General features: G+C 42.9%; 2 protein-coding genes across 2 annotated transcripts; both read left to right on the top strand.

Annotated features, from left to right (window-relative positions):
- Positions 1–853: 853 nt before the first annotated feature.
- LOC114583431 (vomeronasal type-2 receptor 26-like) lies at positions 854–12085 on the top strand. Its single transcript, XM_077918031.1, has 5 exons — positions 854–1672; positions 3917–4144; positions 5533–5659; positions 6476–7373; positions 11776–12085. Exons 1-5 carry the CDS (start codon positions 854–856, stop codon positions 12083–12085), a joined length of 2382 nt encoding a protein of 793 aa, XP_077774157.1.
- A 1336-nt stretch (positions 12086–13421) lies between these two features.
- On the top strand, positions 13422–20673 carry LOC114583432 (vomeronasal type-2 receptor 26-like). Its single transcript, XM_077917982.1, has 4 exons — positions 13422–14240; positions 16571–16798; positions 18992–19118; positions 19704–20673. Exons 1-4 carry the CDS (start codon positions 13422–13424, stop codon positions 20603–20605), a joined length of 2076 nt encoding a protein of 691 aa, XP_077774108.1. The 3' UTR covers positions 20606–20673.
- The last annotated feature ends 335 nt before the right edge of the window (positions 20674–21008 follow it).

The raw sequence follows: 21008 nt of genomic DNA, 5'->3' as shown, positions 1-21008 counted from the left end.
CGTTATTCCTGAAAGCACTGCCCTTGTTGCATGAGAGGTATACCAGTCCCACTTCGTAGTGATGAAGCTGACTTACAAAGCCATAAATAACCTGGGACAACAATGTCCTTCTCCTTAGGAATCATAAGATCCCCTCTTTTTATAGGTATGGTGATGTTTAGTACTGTCCACCTTCAAAGGCTAATCAAAAACAAAATTCTTGTTATCTTTCTGGCATTTGGGGATGGATGTATTCTTATAAATATGGTGTTGTTCTGCTGCATTACTTGACTTCATATTAGTTGCCTTAATTTTTCCTGGTATTTTACTTTCATAGGATATGGTTTATTGTGGTCACAGAAGAATAAAATGTATAATATTCAGGAAACGTACAGGATTTCCAAGATATCCACCAACAAGGGTTCTTAGTAGATATGACACCAACCTCTCCCTACAAGTGTTTTAAAGATTATAAACCAAAAGATCAAGTGATCAATTGCTTGTATTTCTCCAGGTCCACTTTGGAGAATTGTTGAAGGCAGTGCAGGATAAAAGCTCTCCTGTTCTTGGAGAGAATCCTTGTGTACAAGTATTCAGCTGTGATGACTCCCATAATAACAGAAATTAATATCTACAAAATTAAATGAGCTATATTGTTTGTTTGGTTTTTGAGCAATATATTTTCTATGTAAATGGGGGTCAGCCCTGAGTAAGATTAGTAAATATGGGATATACAGGATTTATACTCAGAAAATGGGTGCATTGTGAATTCTTGTTTCCACTTGGAAAGGTTTGGCTTTTTCCTTTTCAGATTTCATATGGTTCATTTGAACCAGCCACAAATGATCAAATCAAAGTTGCTTCCTTTTACCGCATGGTCCCCAATGAAGATCTTCAGTACAAGGGAATTATCCAGTTACTTCTGCATTTCGGATGGAAATGGGTCGGGCTCATCACTCCAAATAATGAAGTTGGAGAACGTTTCTTGCAGATCATTGAACCAATGCTTTTCCAGAATGGAATCTGTTCAGAATTCACTGAAAAATTTGAATACCGCCTGCTTTTCAATGGTAACATACTTCATATGGTGGGTCACACAAGGCTTTTGACCCCAGCTTTCATGTCAAGCAAAGCTAACGCAATTGTTATATATGGAGAAAGTACATCTATTTTATGGCTATCAAGTACTATAGAGGCAAGGAATATAATTCAGCTGATATTGCCGCCATCTAAGAGGAAACAACCTGGAGGAAAAGTATGGATTACAACAGCCCAAATTGATTTCATATTATATTATTTTAAAAAAATGCTAAAGGTTAATATACAAATGTTCCATGGTGCTATCTCCTTTGTGATTCACTCTAAGGAGATTCAAGACTTCTCAGACTTTCTAAGGAGTGTAAAGCCTTCCTGGGCAGATGCAGATGGTTTTATCAACGATTTCTGGGAACAAGCATTTGTTTGTTCACTTTCAAATTCCACTGGGCCAGCCGACACATGTACTGGAGAAGAGTTGCTGGAGAGCCTTCCTGCACCATTTTTTGAAATGAGCATGACCGGCCACAGCTACAGTATCTATAATGCTGTCTATGCTCTGGCACATGCCTTACATATTAGCTACTCATCTGAAGCCATCAGCAAAAGGACAAAAGGTGGAGACAGACTCTCTTCTCAGAATGTAGAGCCCTGGCAGGTAATGTTTCCTCTTATAAAATGTTCACCTTGCAAAGTATTCAGTGTTCTGCACTGTGTTGATAATATAATGTGAGTTGACATTCATCTATAAGTAAATAATTAAAGTAATAAATACATCAAAGATTAATGTTAAATTATTTTATTTCCTATAATGATATTAAGCAGACTTTAGATTTCACAGACTTTCATAAGTGACACACTAGCAGCAACTACTTGACAAGTTAATTTTTCCCCTAAAAATTTAAACATTTAGAACTGGCACAAGTTCCAGTATTTCAACTGGCATTTAATTAGACCAGTGGTTCCAAATTAGCTAATTACTGAGGTCCCTCTGTTTTTCAAAAGCTAAGCTATGGACCCCTGCTTTTGAAAAATTTGATAACTGCAAAGCGATTTTTTGGAGAAAATGTGGGGTAGCCCAGAATAAGCAACGGATTTTAAGTATACTGAAAAATAGATAATAAAATCTGTGATTTTACCATGCAAAAATGACAAAGATTTAGTTGGAGCGGAGACAAATTTTATTTTATTTTAGTACAAATGAACAAATTACGACGTTTCCAGCAGCTTCTAAACCTATATCTATATATTTATCTCTATCTATCTATGTATGTATATATCTGTCAAACCAGGAACCAGGCGGAGGGCCTTCTTGGTAGTGACACCCTCCCTGTGGAACGCCTTCCCTTTAGATGTCAAGGAAATAGAGAACTACAAAACCTTTAGAAGACATCTGAATGCAGCCCTGTATCAATAAGTTTTTTGTAATTTTTTAAATTAGTTTTCAATTACAATGATCCAATAATAGCCTCATTATAAAGGTACCCCTGCCCGGCCAGTCTTGACAGACTCTAGGGTTGTGCGCTCATCTCACTCTAGAGGCCGGGAGCCAGCGCTGTCTGCAGACACTTCCGGGTCACGTGGCCAGCGTGACAAGCTGCATCTGGCGAGCCAGCGCAGCACACGGAAACGCTGTTTACCTTCCTGCTGGTAAGCGGTCCCTATTTAATAACTTGCTTTCGAACTGCTAGGTTGGCAGGCACTGGGACCGAATGACGGGAGCGCACCCCGCCGCGGGGATTCGAACCGCCGACCATGCGATCGGCAAGTCCTAGGCGCTGAGGTTTTACGCACAGTGCCACCCGCGTCCCTTTAGCCTCATTATATCAATGCCAAATTACAATTCCTAATATCAATCATTCAAATACACAATTACATAATTTAGGTGGCTCTCTCTGTGTTAGAATTGATACTTTGACAATTTACTTTACTTCTGCGTTCCAAAATCTTATTAATTTCAATTATATTCCAGTCATAATAGCAATCCCTTATACAACAGCTGCAATATTGATAACTTCTATTCGTATTAACATTAACATTTAGTGATTTATTAGTCTACAGGTGAAGTTCTCATGGATCCTTATTCTTCCTGTATGTGACATTTAATCTGTCCATGTTGTTTCTTCCTGTCCTTATAAAATATTATGTCTATTTTTACCGGTTGTTACTGCTATCCGTCGTGCCTAGTGCGGAGCTGATATCCTGATGTTATTCCAAAAGTATGTCCCTCACTCAGTCCCGTGCTTCTTTGTTTTTGCAACTTTTAGCGATAGCTGCAAATGTCACTTTATCCCAATTTATTTTTTCATTTTATTTCTTTTCACCATTCTCTCAGTCTAGGGAAAAGAGTGATCTGACACCCTACCAATGCCTTGTATTGGGAAGTTTTTAATGTATGATATTTTATTATGTTTTTATATGTGCACCACCCATCTGGCTCAGTTGCCTCAGCCACTCTGGGCAGCTCCCAACATAATGTTAAAAACACATTGAACCCTTTTTGGACTTCCATTGCTCCGTAGGAGCCCACTGCTGCAGCAGGAGGCAGCAATGGAGCCCATCACAGCAGCAGGAGGGCCTGCCAGAGCCCTTCCAGCATGGCCCCCTCATTGAAAATTTGGTGGGTGCCTGGGACCTCAGGGCCCCAGAGAGAAGGTGCCAATGCTTGTGGCTTTATGTAGTTTCTCATCATCAGATAATATGCATAAAAATGTCTGGCTTCCATGGTAACTCAAACAAACAGAGCCAGGAAAAGATCTTAAATTCTCCCAGGAAAACAATTGAATTATTCTGTTGTTGTTGTTCAGTCGTCTAGTTGTATCCGACTCTTCATGACCCCATGAATTATCTTAGTAACACTATTACAACACTTCACAGACCTTTTGATTCTTTTTCCACCTAGCTGCACTCATTCCTGCAGAGGCTCTCATTCAACAACAGTGCTGGGGATGAAATTACATTCAATGAACATGGAGAATTAGCAGGTGGATTTGATATTACAAACCTGGTCACTTTCCCAAATAATTCCTATGTCAGGGTCAAAGTTGGAAGACTGGATCCTCAGGCCCCTCCTGGCAAAGAGCTCACCATTAATAGGGACAGAATCCAATGGCACAGAGTCTTCACTCAGGTAAGGAAATCACTGCCCACAGGTGGGAGAGCATGGAGTTTTGCCACATGAGGTGAAAAGGGAAGTGCTGCCCAACTACTGCTGCCACCACTAATAATGCTGCTACTAATAATTTTATTAATAAAGCCATTTCCGAGCCTCGGGAGGAGAGGGTGTTGTGGACAGGACCCTCCCACAAGCGCGGGGGCTGGAATTTAGCCCCCGCGAGAGCTAGGTATTCCCCGGGGGCGTGCCTTTCCGCCTTCCCCCCCGTCCGCCAATCGGCGGACTGGGGAGGCGTGGCCTTGGCTACTTAAGGCCAGGCACGCCCCGGGATCTCCCTCTTTCCCCCTCAGCAGCGTGAGGTTTTCCCAGCCCACCCACCCTTAGATTAGGCAGGCTTGACCTTGCTATGGACTTCGGTTGGTCGCCGCAAGGGGCCTGGTAGGAATTTTTCCAAGTTGGCGGCTTTCAGCCTTTTGGTTTTTTCGCCTACCTCGTAGCAATTCGTCACAACTTTCGCGGTTTGGCGGTTAGGCATTGGCAGGGGTCTATTGTTATGCAAATGGTTGGGGGGGAAGGATACGCCATCACCTTCCCCCGAGGAAAAGGGTAGTCCGGTAGAGGACTCCGGGGGCGTTGCCTTGTCCGAGACCTAGTAAGGTGAGGGCCGCCGGCACGCCCACGAGCGGTGACACCCGTGGGGATCCTAGTCGGCGTACTCCTGCAGGGCACCCACGATTCGTGTTCAACCCTTCCCGGTTACCATGCCGGGTAGTGATAGGAGCCAATGCCTAAGGCCAATACCTTCAATTCTGTAATCAATAAAGTTGTGGCCATTTACGCCCATTAACCATAAATAATGTGTCCGGTGTCTTTATTTCTTTTGGGGGAGGGAACTTGACACACAAATAAACAAATGAACCACATCACCAGAAACAGCAATATGCACAGAAGACATGTCACACCAAGAAGGACCAATGGCTATCAGAGAGTGTTGTCCAACATGCTTGTTTGGTAGCTTCACCTTGCCAACAAAGGTCCGTATAGTTAAAGCCATGGTTTTCCCAGTAGTGAGGTATGGAAGTGAGAGCTGGACCATAAAGAAGGCTGATCGCTGAAGAATTGATGCTTTTGAATTCTGGTGCTGGAGGAGACTCTTGAGAGTACCATGGACTGCAAGAAGATCAAACCTATCCATTCTGAAGGAAATCAGCCCTGAGTGCTCACTGGAAGGACAGATCCTGAAGCTGATGCTCCAATATTTTGGCCGCCTCATGAGAAGAGAAGACTCCCTGGGAAAGACCCTGACATTTCTGACCCTCCTGTTTACTGATAGATCACCTGATGTTACCTGAATCCCCTAAAACATTTTCTTAATATTAACCCCTTTGTGTCCCTTTGGATAGGTGCCACCCCTTTCCTTATGTAATGCCAACTGCCATCCTGGTTATGAGAAGAAAAAGAAGGAGGGGAAGAAGTTCTGTTGTTATGATTGTGATCCATGTCCTCCTGGGATGTTCTCAGATGAGAAGGGTGAGAGATATGCCATATTATATTTTTTTATATGCCATATTAGCATATAAAAGTCATTTTAGAAACTTCTGAGCAAATCGGCAATGGGATTTGCTCTGTTTTATTCTACTATTAACAATAATCTCCCTGCTGTCTCAGTAAAAGCTGCCAGTATTAAGAAATTATATTAGCTTTCTAGTGGGTATAACATGAGAATGTGACTTTACCTGTAATGTAAAGATTTTCCATCACTTTATCTATATTGATCTTTGAAATGTTATTAAATATAACGTTCCATGATTTTTAATGCACTTTCCCATTGCCAGTGGCTCACTGCTGTGGTGTCACATTTTAATAATGCATTTTACCGTTATAAATCACTAGTGTAGCTCCACCCCAAGACTGTTTTGCCCTGAAGACAGCACTAAAAATTTTAGGGGGGAGGAGGTAATAGGAGTGATTGTCTTTTCTCTAAGAACAAGGATTTTGGGGACAGTGTTAAAATCCTATAAAAATCACCCCTCTTGCTTCCAAGATTTCAGCTGTAATATTTCTCTGATTTCATTATGCAGTATCTGTTGTTCTAAGAATATGGAAGAGGATCACTAAAAACATAGTTTCTCCATATAGGAAATGTTAAATTCCAGGCATAACTTTATCTTCAAAGCATCTAGGGCACCAGCATTGAATTAGAAGTTTTGAAACTTTTCCTCAGGGAAACACTATGGTAAGGGGTCTTAAGCATATTCTGGATTGTAAGCATATACATCAAATATACATTATTATTCTTAAGCATATTCTGGATTGTATCCAATTGTCATGCAACCTTTTTTTCAGGATTGGAAACCTGTGCCAGATGTCCTCCGGATCAATATCCAAATGAAGAGCAGAATGAGTGCATTCCCAAGAAACCAAACGTCCTAGGCTTTGGTGAAACTTTGGCCATGGCTTCAACTTTCTCTGCACTTTTATTCTCTCTGATCACAGCTATGGTACTTGGCATTTTCATTAAGCACCGGGACACTGCCATCGTCAAAGCCAACAGCAGAAGCCTCACTTACATTCTCCTCACCTCCCTCCTCTTGTGTTTCCTGTGCTCCTTGATGTTCATTGGAATGCCTAATAAGGCAACCTGCCCACTCCGACAAACGGCTTTTGGCATTGTCTTCTCTGTGGCCCTCTCCAGCATCTTGGCCAAGACTATTTCAGTGGTTTTGGCATTCATGGCTACCAAGCCAGATTCCACAATCAGGAAGTGGGTAGGCAAAAAACTGGCTTACTCCATTGTCCTTTCCTGCTCTGTGATTCAAGTAGGAATCTGTGCCTCCTGGTTGGCAACCTCTGCCCCATTCCCAGATGTGGACATGCACTCAAGCAGTGAAGAAATCATATTCTTATGTAATGAGGGGTCAGTTCTCATGTTCTATGCTGTTTTAGGCTACATGGGCTTCCTGGCCATTATCAGCTTCACTGTGGCCTTCTTAGCCAGGAAGTTGCCTGATAGCTTCAATGAAGCCAAGTTCATCACCTTCAGCATGCTGGTCTTCTGCAGTGTTTGGTTCTCCTTTATTCCCACATACTTGAGTACCAGAGGAAAATACATGGTGGTTGTGGAGATCTTCTCCATCTTGGCTTCCAGTGCTGGGCTGCTGGGCTGCATCTTTTCCCCTAAATGCTACATTATTGTGGTGAGGCCTGAGCTGAATAACAGAGAGCAGCTGATACGGAGAAAGATGTAAAGAACAGAATAGTTCGTCATTTCTGTATTTTGATTATGTTGAATTGTTTGTATGGTAATTTCACCATCCTTTTTCAAGAAAGGAAGTTACCTGAAATGATCAAAATAACAGAAGAGATTATCTTAACATTTATATTCTTGATATCCAGTGTAGTTGCATATGATGTGTAAATGAACAGGGATGACGTGTATGAAAGAAACTATGAATGATTTCCAAGCACTTGAATGCCCACACGTCCCCTTACTCTTCTTCTCCTGCATCCAGAGAGCTGCCCTCTTATCTTCCCAAGAGGCCCTGAACCTCTCCTGAGGCTATGCTGGGGTGCAGAGAGAAGAGAAGAAAAAGAACACAAGAACTTGAGAAGCTGCCCCAAGCCATTTTTGTACTTATTTGGGAAATCTGGGTATCTATCAAGTTCATGTGGGACAGTCATGAATTGCAGCAGGTTGGATTAGATGAAGCAGAATGATCCAGGGCCGCTGAGGAGAGGGGCATCAGTCAGTATGTGGATGCCAGCATCAGACTGGAAAACTTCTGAAAAGGCAGAGTCCTATCTGATAATAAGCTGTGCCTTCCTAGGAGAATGCAGAAGCCTGACACTATCTGGCACTCCTCCCTGCCAGACACCCCACTCCACAGCATCTATGCCTCTTGCAGGCTTTTAGAATTTCCAGGATAAACTTGGACTTCTACATTTCTGGAATCTCATACATCAATTGACATGATGCTGTGAAGGGAGACAGGAAGTGATTCACCTTGCCATAGGTAGAAACTGCTCTAGACTCAGTGGTCTCTAATACTTGACATAGCCCTGACAGATCAATATCACCCTAGAAATGGAGACTTTTTCTACTCCCCACCCTGATTTGCACCAGGGGTAGTCAATCTGTAGCCCTCCAGATGTTGCTTAATGACAGCTCCCACCGGCTCACAACAGACCATTATTATCAAGGATGATGGAAGCTGTAGTCCAGAAACATCTAGACGGCATAACAGTGCCTATCACTGCCTTACACTGATGGGCCACCCTGACAATCTTCTGGATTAATGCTTCCTACCAGAGTAAGAGAGAGATGTCTGGAACCAGTGGTTTTCAACCAGTGTGGCATCCTGGGGTGTCTTGAATGATGGTCAGGGGTGGCATGGACAAGACTGGCCTCTGTCCCTCTTTCCTTCCCTCCCTCCTCTGATGCCCTCTTGTGACCCAGGCTCCCAAAGGCTTGCACAGCCTTGGCTAGAAGCTCCCCTGGGGAATGTTGCCTCGGGGGCTGGCCAGGGCTGCTCCCAAGGTCCCTGTGGGTCAGTGTTAGGAGGTACCTCTCTTTGGGGTAGGGGGACAGCTCAGAGACCAGGGGAGGCAGCAGTAGCTGCCAGGAGGACTCCCAAGAAGAGGGCAGAAGCGAGGTGGCGGAGGGAACACGTGAGGGTGTTTGGAAAAGGGTGGGAGGCTGCCAGCTCTGCAGGCAAGGGATAACTGGGCTTTGGAGCCCCACAGGGGTGCCACAGGAAGAGCGTAGTTGGTCAAGGTGTTTGGTTTGTCTTTAGTTCTGGGTGTCCTGCATTAGCAAACAGATAGGACAAGATGACTTTGGAGGTCTCTTCCTAACTTTTGATTCTGTGACGTGACAGATATGTTTACTTTGGCAGTTCTCCTACTGGTGATGCAACAAATAGCCCAAAAACATTGCAAAAGTAATTATCTCCTCTATAATTATTAAAATTATGGTAATCATTTCACCTGGAAAAGCTCCAAAAGGCAGAATGCAAAATAAGAAATAAAAATTAAATCTGAAATGATTAAAAGTACACTGGTGTTCCATAGAGCGTTAAGGTAAGGGAGGAGAGGTGAGGCCAGCTTTTGCTTTTCATTGTATTGGTTAGATTTCAAATCATAGCATTCAATGAATTTTTTGTGACAGTGCTGAAGTTAATGAGAAGGTGGAGACCTGCCTCTTTAAGTACACAATTGGCAGAGTCAGCTATCACAAAATACATTCTGTTCAAGTGTGGTGATAGTAACAATATTGTAGAGAGGCAAATGAGAGTCGGGGTGTAGAAGGATATTTGTGATCAGGATGTTGTTGCTGCTGCTTCTCCTGCTGTTTCCCAATATGGTGCCCCAAGTGCATACGGTTGTTTGCAGCGGAAATAATCCTGTGCATATTCCACATGAGTGGCATGAACAAGGGGACCTTATCATTGGTGGGATAATGTCTCATATCCAATACATATTACCCAGCATTTCCTTCGATGAACACCCATCTCAGGTCTTTATTAACAGCCCAATGTAAGTAAATGGCTCTTAATATCATTTCATTTATTCTTTCTACATTTATATCTGAGTATGAAGTACTTTTTTTTTTTTTTTGAGGGACGCGGGTGGCGCTGTGGGTAAAAGCCTCAGCTCCTAGGGCTTGCCGATCAAAAGGTCGGCGATTCGAATCCCCGCGGCAGGGTGCGCTCCCGTTGTTTGGTCCCAGCGCCTGCCAACCTAGCAGTTCGAAAGCACCCCCGGGTGCAAGTAGATAAATAGGGACCGCTTTCTAGCGGGAAGGTAAACGGCGTTTCCGTGTGCGGCTCTGGCTCGCCAGAGCAGCGATGTCACGCTGGCCACGTGACCCGGAAGTGTCTCCGGACAGCGCTGGCCCCCGGCCTATAGAGTGAGATGGGCGCACCAACCCCAGAGTCTGTCAAGACTGGCCAGTACGGGCAGGGGTACCTTTACCTTTACCTTTATGAAGTACTTTATAGTACTATAAAGACTATAAGTACATCTGGAGTGCTCTGGTCCATGGGGTCACAAAGAGTCGGACACGACTAAACGTCTAAACAACAGCAAAAGTACTTGGTTTGCTTTGAAACCCAAAGTAAGATTAAACCAAATAGTAAGATTTTATAATACTATTTTACCCTTGATCAGAGCATCTTCCAATGAAGCTAGACCTCCCCAGTCACAGGGGTGGCATTAGGGTTCTGCAATAAGTGGCCACACATTGGGTTCAAGCCATGGGACTGCTGTCTCAAAACCTGGTAAACAAGGCGCTGGGCTTTGGGAAGGAGGCATGGGCTCTGACAATATCCTAGAGTCCTCCTCCCCACTTCCCAAAGCTTAGTTAGCGCTTTCCCAGCCTTGGGAACGGGGTGGGGGCTCGAGGACCCTACCCGAGCCTCGTGTCTCCTTCCTTAATCCGGTCACAGCTTTACCCGTCTTACGGAAGGCCATGCAAGGGCTAAGTGGGTGCAAAATTTTGGCCTTGCCCAGGGCGCCATAGTACCAAAGTCTGCCACTGCCAGTCAATTCCATATAGCTAGATTTCAAAAGCCAAGATGGGCAAGGGTCAAGGGGTCCATTTGGCAGCTTCAAATCTTCAAGCACAGTCACTACATCCTCAGGGCACAATAATTTAAAATTATCCAGCAAAGATGGAACAGAGAGTGCTCTGTATACCATTTGACTCTCTCCAATCATGCCATGCAACTCCGAATCTGATTTATTCCATCCCTAAAGTGCTTTTAAAGTTATAATAGCAGGCTGCTAAAGTTATAAGAGAAATGTTCTCTTGGCCACATAACAAACCTATCTTCAACATTGAAAAGCTCTTCCAGACAGCTAGTTGTGGACACAATTGTAGTGAAGCCGTCTTCAGCACTGCCCCTTCCCTTCCATGTACCAGGTGCAGAAATGAAACCTCAACCATGTTTGAGTTGATTCTGTTTCAGATCACCACCACTTGCTCTCTAGTCATTGATCCTCCTGCCCACAGTAATATCACATGGCAGATTTGCATTGGGGAGATCTGGGTTCAAATCTCCATTTACTTGGCCAGCTACACCCTAGAGGCTTTCATGTATAAGCAAGGGGAGCGAGGAGAGCTATGAAACCCAGCTTGAGCTGCTTTAGTGAAAGATGGTATAAAATAGAAGCTATGTCTAAAGCACTTTGAAAACAATCAGGGATAAGCATTGAATGCACTTAGAAAGAACTGGATGAGGGCCATTTGAAAATTATCACTACCAGATCATCAGTCGGCATTCTTTATATTCAAAATGGCAGCTGTCAATTCCATTATCTTCATTTCATACCAGTTTGTGTTGTTACAGACAACAACTGATGAAGGGGCATTGTAATGATTTCAATAACTGTACATGTTTCTAGTAATAAAAAGCAATATGGTTAGAAAAACAGAATGTTATTAAGTGAAGATCACTTCTCAATCTTCATGTTCAGACAAATAAAAAATTTGATTCGGGTGGAAGAGAGATTCAAACATTAACTCTATAGAAACAAAATCATTTCCGTATTTCTAACATGATTTAATTGAGGAAGTTGTATCCCTCAGATCTAAGTGTTGTGCACTGTTTAATTCCCTATAAAATGGTAAGGCATTTTCTTTGCAGGGTTATGAGAAAGTTCTACCAACACATCCTCGCCTTGGTGTTTGCTGTTGATGAGATCAATGAGAATCCCAAGATCTTGCCCAATGTCACTCTTGGATTCCACATCTATGATAGCTATTTTGATTCAAGGATGACCTACCGAAACACTCTGGATTTGCTCCTTAAATCACATTACTTTGTCCCCAACTACAGGTGTGGCATCCAGAAAAATGTAGTAGGAGTCATTGGGGGACTTAATTCTGACACCTCCTCATCCATGGCAGATGTCTTAGGTCTTTACAAGATTCCACAGGTAGAATATGGGTTTTGAAAAATTGATATTTCATGCCGTAGTTCACTCTTTTCTCCTCACACTAGGAATCTGTTGATTCCTAAATTTGAAGTGGCAAAATGGAAAAGGGAAATGGGTTGCAATTTATGGAATTTTGGGGGGGAGGTATAATATTATTACCCAACCGGGTACATGAAAGGACCTAGGTTCTAAAGAATGTGTGTATAATATATTTAATGAAAGATTTTTTGATATGTTCCAATATTATAAATGGGGTACCTCCCTGCACAGGTATGATGATCTTTAGTATTGTCCACTTTCAGAGGCTTATTGAAAACAAATTTCTTGTTATTTTTCTGGCATTTGGGGATGGATATATTTTTACCAATATGGTGTTGTTCTGCTGCATTACTAGACTACTTTTTAGTTGCCTTAATCTTTCCTGGATCATCCTTTAAGATCCCCTGAATCCTTCCATTCCTTCCACCATTCCATGGTTACTATTATCAATCTTTCCCCCCCCCCCCAACTGTTTCTCTTACTTTCTCTATTCCATTTTTACCATAGGTTTTCATACATTACAAGCATTATTCAAATCCTGTCAGAGTTTTTAGTTGTTTTCCTTGTTCTCTTAAATCCATTATGATTTTTTCCCATTCCTTTTTAAAGTTCTTCTCTTCTGATTTTCCCGGTCATTTTCAGCATTTCAGCGTAGTCCATCAACTTCAGCAGCCATTCCTCTCTGGTCGGGACTTCTTTCCATCTCTGGGCCAGTAGTATCCGTGCTGCTGTAGTCGCATACATAAATAATCGTTTCTGCTCCTTTGGTATCTCTGCATCTTTTATAAGTTATGGCTTATTGTGGTCACATAAAATTAAAATGCACAATATTCAGGAAATCTTCCGAATTTCCAGGAGATCCTCCCACAAGAGTTCTTAGTAGAAATGCCATCAGCCTCTCTCTACAAGATTATAGACCAAAAGAACATGATCAATTGCTTGTATTTCTCCAGTTCCACTTTGGAGTATTGTTGAAGGCAGTGCAAGGATAAAAGCTCTCCTGTTCCTGGAGAGAATCTGTGTGTAAAAGTATGCAGCTGTGATGACTCCCATAATAATAGGAATTAATATCTACAAAATTAAATGAGCAATATTGTTTCTTTGGTTTTTGAGCAATATATTTTCTATGTAGATGGGGGTCGGCCCTGACTAAGATTAGTAAATATGGGATATACAGGATTTATACTCAGAAAATAGGTGCATTGTGAATTCTTATTTCCACTTGGAAAGGTTTGGCTTTTTCCTTTTTCAGATTTCATATGGTTCATTTGAACCAGCCACAAATGATCAAATCAAAGTTGCTTCCTTCTACCGCATGGTCCCCAATGAAGATCTTCAGTACAAAGGAATTATCCAGTTACTTCTGCATTTCGGATGGAAATGGGTCGGGCTCATGACTCCAAATAATGAAGCTGGAGAACATTTCTTGCAGATCATTGAACCAATGCTTTTCCAGAATGGAATCTGTTCAGAATTCACTGAAAAAATAGAATACCATCTGCATTTCACTGGTAACATACTTCATATGGTGGGTGACACAAGGCTTTTGACCCCAGCTTTCATGTCAAGCAAAGCTAATGCAGTTGTTATATATGGAGAAAGTACATCTATTTTATGGCTATCAAGTACTATAGAGGTAAGGAATATGATTCAGCTGATATTGCCTCCATCTAAGAGAAAGCAACCTGGAGGAAAAGTATGGATTACAACAGCCCAAATTGATTTCATATTATATGCTTTTAAAAAAATTATTGAAATTAATGTACAAATGTTCCATGGTGCTATCTCGTCTGCGATTCACTCCAATGAGATTCAAGACTTCTCAGACTTTCTGAGGAATGTAAAGCCTTCCTGGGCAGATGCAGATGGTTTTATCAACGATTTCTGGGGACAAGCATTCAGTTGTTCACTTTCAAATTCCACAGCGTCAGAAGACACATGTACTGGAGAGGAGTTGCTGGAGAGCCTTCCTGCACCATTTTTTGAAATGAGCATGACCGGCCACAGCTACAGTATCTATAATGCTGTCTATGCTTTGGCACATGCCTTACATATTAGGTACTCCTCTGAAGCAATCCACAAAAGGACAAAAGGTGGAGACAGACTCTCTTCTCAGAATGTAGAGCCTTGGCAGGTAATGTTTCCTCTTATAAAGTGTTCACCTTGCAAAGTGTTCAGTGTTCTGCACTGTGTTGATAATATAATGTGAGTTGGCATTCATCTATAAGTAAATAACTAAAGTAATAAATACTTCAAAGATTAACTTTAAATTATTTCATTTCCTATAATTATACTAAGCAGACTTTAGATTATACAGACTTTCATAAGTGACACACAAGCAGCAACTACTTGACAAGCTAATAATTTTTCTACAACTGGCACTGTTCCAGTATTTCTAAAGGTACCCCTGCCCGTACGGGCCAGTCTTGCCAGACTCTAGGGTTGTGCGCTCATCTCACTCTATAAGCCAGGAGCCAGTGCTGTCCGGAGACACTTCCGGGTCACGTGGCCAGCGTGACAAGCTGCATCTGGCGAGCCAGCGCAGCACACGGAAACGCCGTTTACCTTCCCGCTAGTAAGCGGTCCCTATTTATCTACTTGCACCTGAGGGTGCTTTCGAACTGCTAGGTTGGTAGGCGCTGGGACCGAGCGACGGGAGCGCACCCAGCCGCGGGGATTCGAACCGCCAACCTTTCAATCGGCAAGTCCTAGGTGCTGAGGCTTTAACCCACAGCGCCACCCGTGTCCCATTCCAGTATTTCTACTGGTATTTAATTAGACCAGTGGTTCCTAATTTGCTTCTCAAAAATTTGATAACTCTATGGTAGTTACCTGTGCAAAGCAATGTTTTGAAGAATATGTGGGGTAGCCCAGAATAAGCAAAGGATTTTAAGTATACTGGAAAATAGACCATAAAATTGGTGATTTTACCATGCAAAAATGACCAAGATTTAGTTGGAGGGGAGACAAATTTAATTTCATTAAAGTATAGTATAATGTAGAAATTATGACACACATACACATGCTGCTAGAAATGTCATAATTTCTTCATTGTACTATAATGAAATATATACCAGGAACCAGACAGAGGGCCTTCTTTGTAGTGACGCCCTCCCTGTGGAACGCCCTCGCTTCAGATGTCAAGGAGATAAAGAACTACAAAACTTTTAGAAGACATCTGAAGGCAGCCCTGCATTGGGAAGTATTTAATGTTTGATATTTTATTATTATTATTTATATGCACAACTCCTCTGGCTGGGATGCCTCAGCCACTTGAGAGTGTATCTCAAGCTGCCTGAAATGACCGTTCTAGCCAGGTACACTATGTTTCAACCCACATTGTGGGGGTCTGGTGCGCATGTGTGATGTCATGTGCTACATGTGATGTCACAGATTTGGAGGCGCCCGGGCAGGCCTATCCGGGCCTTTTAGAGGGATCTCTAAGGCTTCTCCCAAAGGGTCTGTAAGGGGCTCCATCACCCACTGCTGCAGCAGGAGGTAGTGATGGAGCTGCAGAATATTGAGGGCTCCTGGCCCCATCATTAAAAATTTTGTGGGTGCCTGGAAACCCAGGGCCATGCAGTGATGGTGCCGGTGCCAGTGCCAGGCTGTTTGACTACAGCTGCTCATCTGATTGGGGCACCATAGCCACTCTGGGAAGTCTCTGTCAAATTAAAACACAAGACATGAAACATTTAAAACTTCCCTATACAGGGCTCCCTTCAGATGTTTTCTAAAAGTCAGGTTGTTGTTCATTTCCTAGACATCTGATGGGAGGGCATTCAGCAGGGCAGGTGGCTCCGTGCTTTCTCCATTTAGCATCTGGGTTGAATGATTGGGGTGCGGATGCTCCTTCAGGTATATAGGAGCAGACACTAAGGGCTATAAAGGTCAGCATCAACCCTTTGCATTTTACTTGGAAATATAATGGGAGCCAATGGAGTTCCTTTAAGACCAGTGTTATATGTTCCTGGCAGCCACTCACAGTCACCAGCCTGGCAGCTGTGTTTTGGATTAGTTTTAGTTTCTGAGTCAATGTCAAAGGTAGCCCAACATAAAGCGCACTGCAATAATCCAAGCAGGAGATAACCAGAGCATTTTCCATTCTGGGGCGACAGAGCACAGGCAGGTAGGGTCTCAGCTGGAATACCAGACAGAGCTGGTAGACAGCTGCCCTGGACACAGAATTGACTTGCACCTTCATAAACATCTGTGTGTCCAAAATGGCTCCCAGGCTGCACACCTGGTCCTTTAAGGCCACAATTACACCATTCAGGGCTAGGGAATCCCCCCCACACCTACCTGCCCCCTGCCCCCTGCCCCCTGTCCCCTGAAAAACTACTTCCATCTTGGTGGGATTGAATCTCAATCCATTAGCGACCATCCACCCCCTAACTGCCTTCAGACACCCAAACAGGATGTTCACACCCAAACAGGATGTCTTCTGACTCTCTTTCCACCTAGCTCCACTCATTGCTGCAGAGAATCTCATTCAACAACAGTGCTGGGGATGAAATCACATTAAATGAACATGGAGAATTAGCAGCTGGCTTTGATATTACAAACCTGGTCACTTTCCCAAATAATTCATATGTCAGGGTCAAAGTTGGAAGGCTGGATCCGCAGGCTCCTCCTGGCAAAGAGCTCACCATTAATGGGGACAAAATCCAATGGCACAGAGTCTTCACTCAGGTAAGGAAATCACTGTACACAGGTGCGAGAGCTTCTAGTTTTGCCACTTGAGGTGAAAAGAGAAATGCTGCCCAACTGCTGCTGCCACTACTAATAATGCTACTAATAATTTTATTAATAAGTAAACAAATGAACCACATTCATAAAAAATAGCATTATGCACAAAAGACTTCATGAATTTGAGTGTTGAGTTGGAATCATAGAAGCAGAGGTGTATGAAGGTGTTTGATTGGCTTCTGCCACGGGCCCAGGCCCAGGAGAAGACCACAAAATGCCTTGCTCAGAGTGTCTTGGAGCCCAGCTGCCCATCCATGTACCCCATGGGCTGCTGGGCAAGGCATGCAGGATCTTCTCTGTGCCTTGGTGGAGAAATCCAGCTGCAGGCGTTGGCCATCATCCCCAGTTGGTCAGTGGCACTATTATAAGTGTGAGCGGAGTGCCAAGCAGGGCTTGGAGGGAAGAAAAGAGAGGGAAAGAGGAAGGAAGGAAGGAAGGAAGGAAGGAAGGAAGGAAGGAAGGAAGGGAGGGAGGGAGGGAAGGGGGATGCAGGAAAGAAGGCAGACAGACCGACCAAGGAGGGCAGGAGGCAGAACCGATGGCCAAGGAGAAAGTGACCAAAGAAGCACAAAAGGTGACAAAAAGCAAACTTTTTGAGTTTCTTTTCCATGGTCCCTCCCGACTTTGGAGGCACTGAGGGAGCCTAGGTACACCACTGCATTGAAGGCACAAGGGAGCCTAGGTACACCACTGCATTGAAGGCATCAATATCCTCACAAGCAGATCTCAGTTATACTGATGGCAGTATGATCGCTCTTGCTTTCAGGATATATATTGGTAAAGAAAATCAGCACTGTGAAAAGCTCAACCACAGCTGACTTATGAAGGAGAAATCTTCAGTACTTTGGTCCAGAAAGGAATTATTATTTTAAAAGATATTTATTAAAGTAAAGGTAAAGGTACCCCTGCCCGTACGGGCCAGTCTTGCCAGACTCTAGGTTTGTGCGTTCATCTCACTCTATAGGCCAGGAGCCAGCACTGTCCGCAGACACTTCCGGGTCACGTGGCCAGCGTGACAAGCTGCATCTGGCGAGCCAGCGCAGCACACGGAACGCCGTTTACCTTCCCGCTGGTAAGCGGTCCCTATTTATCTACTTCCACCCCGGGGGTGCTTTCGAACTGCTAGGTTTGCAGGCGCTGGGACCGAACGACGGAAGCGCACCCCGCCGCGGGGATTCGAACCGCCGACCATGCAATCGGCAAGTCCGAGGCACTGAGGTTTTACCCACAGTGCCACCCGCGCTTTATTATTTATTATTTATTATTTATTAGATCTGCCTTAATTCCGTTATGCCTTGAACAATGCATGTTTTCTCAAAATAAATACATAAATAAATTCTTTATAAAGTAAAGTGCCATTGGAATATTGACTTAAGATAGTCCTCTTTCAGGTTCACATAGATAAACATTTTTGGAATATTTTAATGCCCACATCCATTTTGCTTTCAGAATTGTTAAACCAATATTTGCTAAATACCATGCCCATTTCCTTGTATATGAAGGATGAAGAGGTTATTTTTTCATGTATTGAGAATCATTGGGGGAAATGTTGGAAATATTTCTTTTTGAAAAATGACACCAGACTTTATAAATTGATTTTGTAGAGAACAAAAAGTTCCAACTTATTATATGTACACATTGTATTGTAGTCCCCTGTCTTTTTATAAAGCTGGTTTTATAAAGCCAGTCCATCACAACCCCAATACATCTGCCCACCATCTTCACTTCATCTTCACTTTATTCCAATGGTATAAGTGGTAGGGACCGTCCAAATATGAGCAGAACCACAATATTTCACTACTTCCAAATCCCAACACCTTGAACCTCACTAAAGGGACATGAAGTGAATTTCCTAAAGCAAAGGGCATGAGGTTGCACTTCCATCAAAACAAATAACCAATAGTAGTATTAGATTGAATTATGTGATGGTTGCAGCATTAATCAATCTAGATATGAAAAATTGTAATCTTCTTGTGTTTGTATGATGCTTAGAACTGTAGCTTTTTATCGCACTATATGTGCTGCTTTGGCACATTAACATTTCTGGCCCACCTACTTAATGGTAGATCACCAGATGTTAGATGAATCCCCTAAAACATTTTCTTAATATTAACCTCTTCGTGTCGCTTTGGATAGGTGCCACCCCTTTCCTTATGTAATGCCAACTGCCTTCCTGGTTATGAGAAGAAAAAGAAGGAGGGGGAGAAGTTTTGTTGTTATGATTGTGATCCATGTCCTCATGGGATGTTCTCAGATGAAAAGGGTGAGAGATGTCATATTAGCATATACAAGTTATTTTAACATATTCTGATCAAATCGGAAGTGGGGTTTGCTCTGTCTGATACCAATTTATATTGTTTATTAACAATAGTAGAATGATTTCACTTCAGTCTCAGTAAAAGCTGCCACTATGAAGAAATTATCTTAACCTTCTAGGGAGTATGCCATGAGGATGTGAGCTTGATCTGTAATGTAAAGATTTTCTAACACTGTATCCATACAGTTTCCTCTTGCCAGTGTCTCACTGCTGTACTGCCACATCTTAATAAAACATTTTAACAATCTAAACCATGAGTGTATGTCCGCCCGCTCTGTTTTGAAGCAACAAGACATAAAAATTTTACATGGAAGAAACTATAGTTTTGGGGGAGGGAGGATGCAACAGAAGTGGTAGTTTTTTCTCTAAGAAGAAAGCTCTTTGGGGACCTTATCTTCAAAGCATCAAGGGCACAAGCATTTGGGCAAAAAGTTTTGAAAAACTATCATAAGGGGACTTGTGTAAACAAAAACACAAAAGACCTCATAAGCATATTTGGGTTGTTTCCAATGGTTATATCACCTTTTTCAGGATTGGAAACCTGTACCAGATGTCCTCCGGATCAATATCCAAATGAAGAGCAGGATCAGTGCATTCCCAAGAAACCTAACGTGCTAGGCTTTGGTGAAACTTTGGCCATGGTTTCAACTTTCTCTGTGCTTTTATTCTCTCTGATCACAGCTATGGTACTTGGCATTTTCATTAAGCACCGGGACACTGCCATCGTCAAAGCCAATAACAGAAGCCTCACTTACATTCTCCTCATCTCCCTCCTCTTGTGTTTCCTTTGCTCCTTGATGTTCATTGGAATGCCTAATAAGGCAACCTGCCCACTCCGACAAACAACTTTTGGCATTGTCTTCTCTGTGGCCCTCTCTAGCATCTTGGCCAAGACTATTTCAGTGGTTTTGGCATTCATGGCTACCAAGCCAGATTCCACAATCAGGAAGTGGGTAGGCAGAAAACTGGCTTATTCCATTGTCCTTTCCTGCTCTGTGATTCAAGTAGGAATCTGTGCCTTCTGGCTGGCAACCTCTGCCCCATTCCCAGATGTGGACATGCACTCAAGCAGTGAAGAAATTATATTCTTATGTAATGAAGGGTCAGTTCTCATGTTCTATTGCATTTTAGGCTACATGGGCTTCCTGGCCATTATCAGCTTCACTGTGGCCTTCTTAGCCCGGAAGTTGCCGGACAGCTTCAATGAAGCCAAGTTCATCACCTTCAGCATGCTGGTCTTCTGCAGTGTTTGGTTCTCCTTTCTTCCTACATATTTGAGCACCAGAGGAAAATACATGGTGGCTGTGGAGATCTTCTCCATCTTGGCTTCCAGTGCTGGGCTGCTGGGTTGCATCTTTTCCCCTAAATGCTACATTATTGTGGTGAGGCCTGAGCTGAATAACAGAGAGCAGCTGATACGGAGAAAGATGTAAATAACAGTAGAGTCTGTCATTTCTGTATTTAGAATCTGTAGAATTGTTAGCATGGTAATTTCCCTGTGGTTTTTCAAGAAAGGAAGTTACCTGAAATGATCAAAATAACAAAAGAGATTGTCTTATCATTTATGTTCTTGATATCCAGCATGAGGTTTAAATGAACTGGGCTTATGTGTATGAAAGAAATAATGGATGATATCCAACCACTTGAATGCCTACATGCCCCCTTACTCATCTTCTCCTGCATCCAAAGGGATGCCACCTATCTTCCCAAGAATCCCTGAACCTCTCCTGTGGAGATGATGGGGTACAAAGAGAAAAGGAATGCAAGAACTTGAGAAGCTGCCTTTTACTGAGTCCTTTAGTCTATCCAGCAGGGCTGTGCACCAGATTTGACCAT

The sequence above is a fragment of the Podarcis muralis genome, chromosome 13, assembly GCF_964188315.1.
Source record: "Podarcis muralis chromosome 13, rPodMur119.hap1.1, whole genome shotgun sequence".
In the NCBI taxonomy this organism is placed as follows: domain Eukaryota; kingdom Metazoa; phylum Chordata; class Lepidosauria; order Squamata; family Lacertidae; genus Podarcis; species Podarcis muralis.
This window is presented reverse-complemented; position numbering and strand designations above follow the sequence as displayed.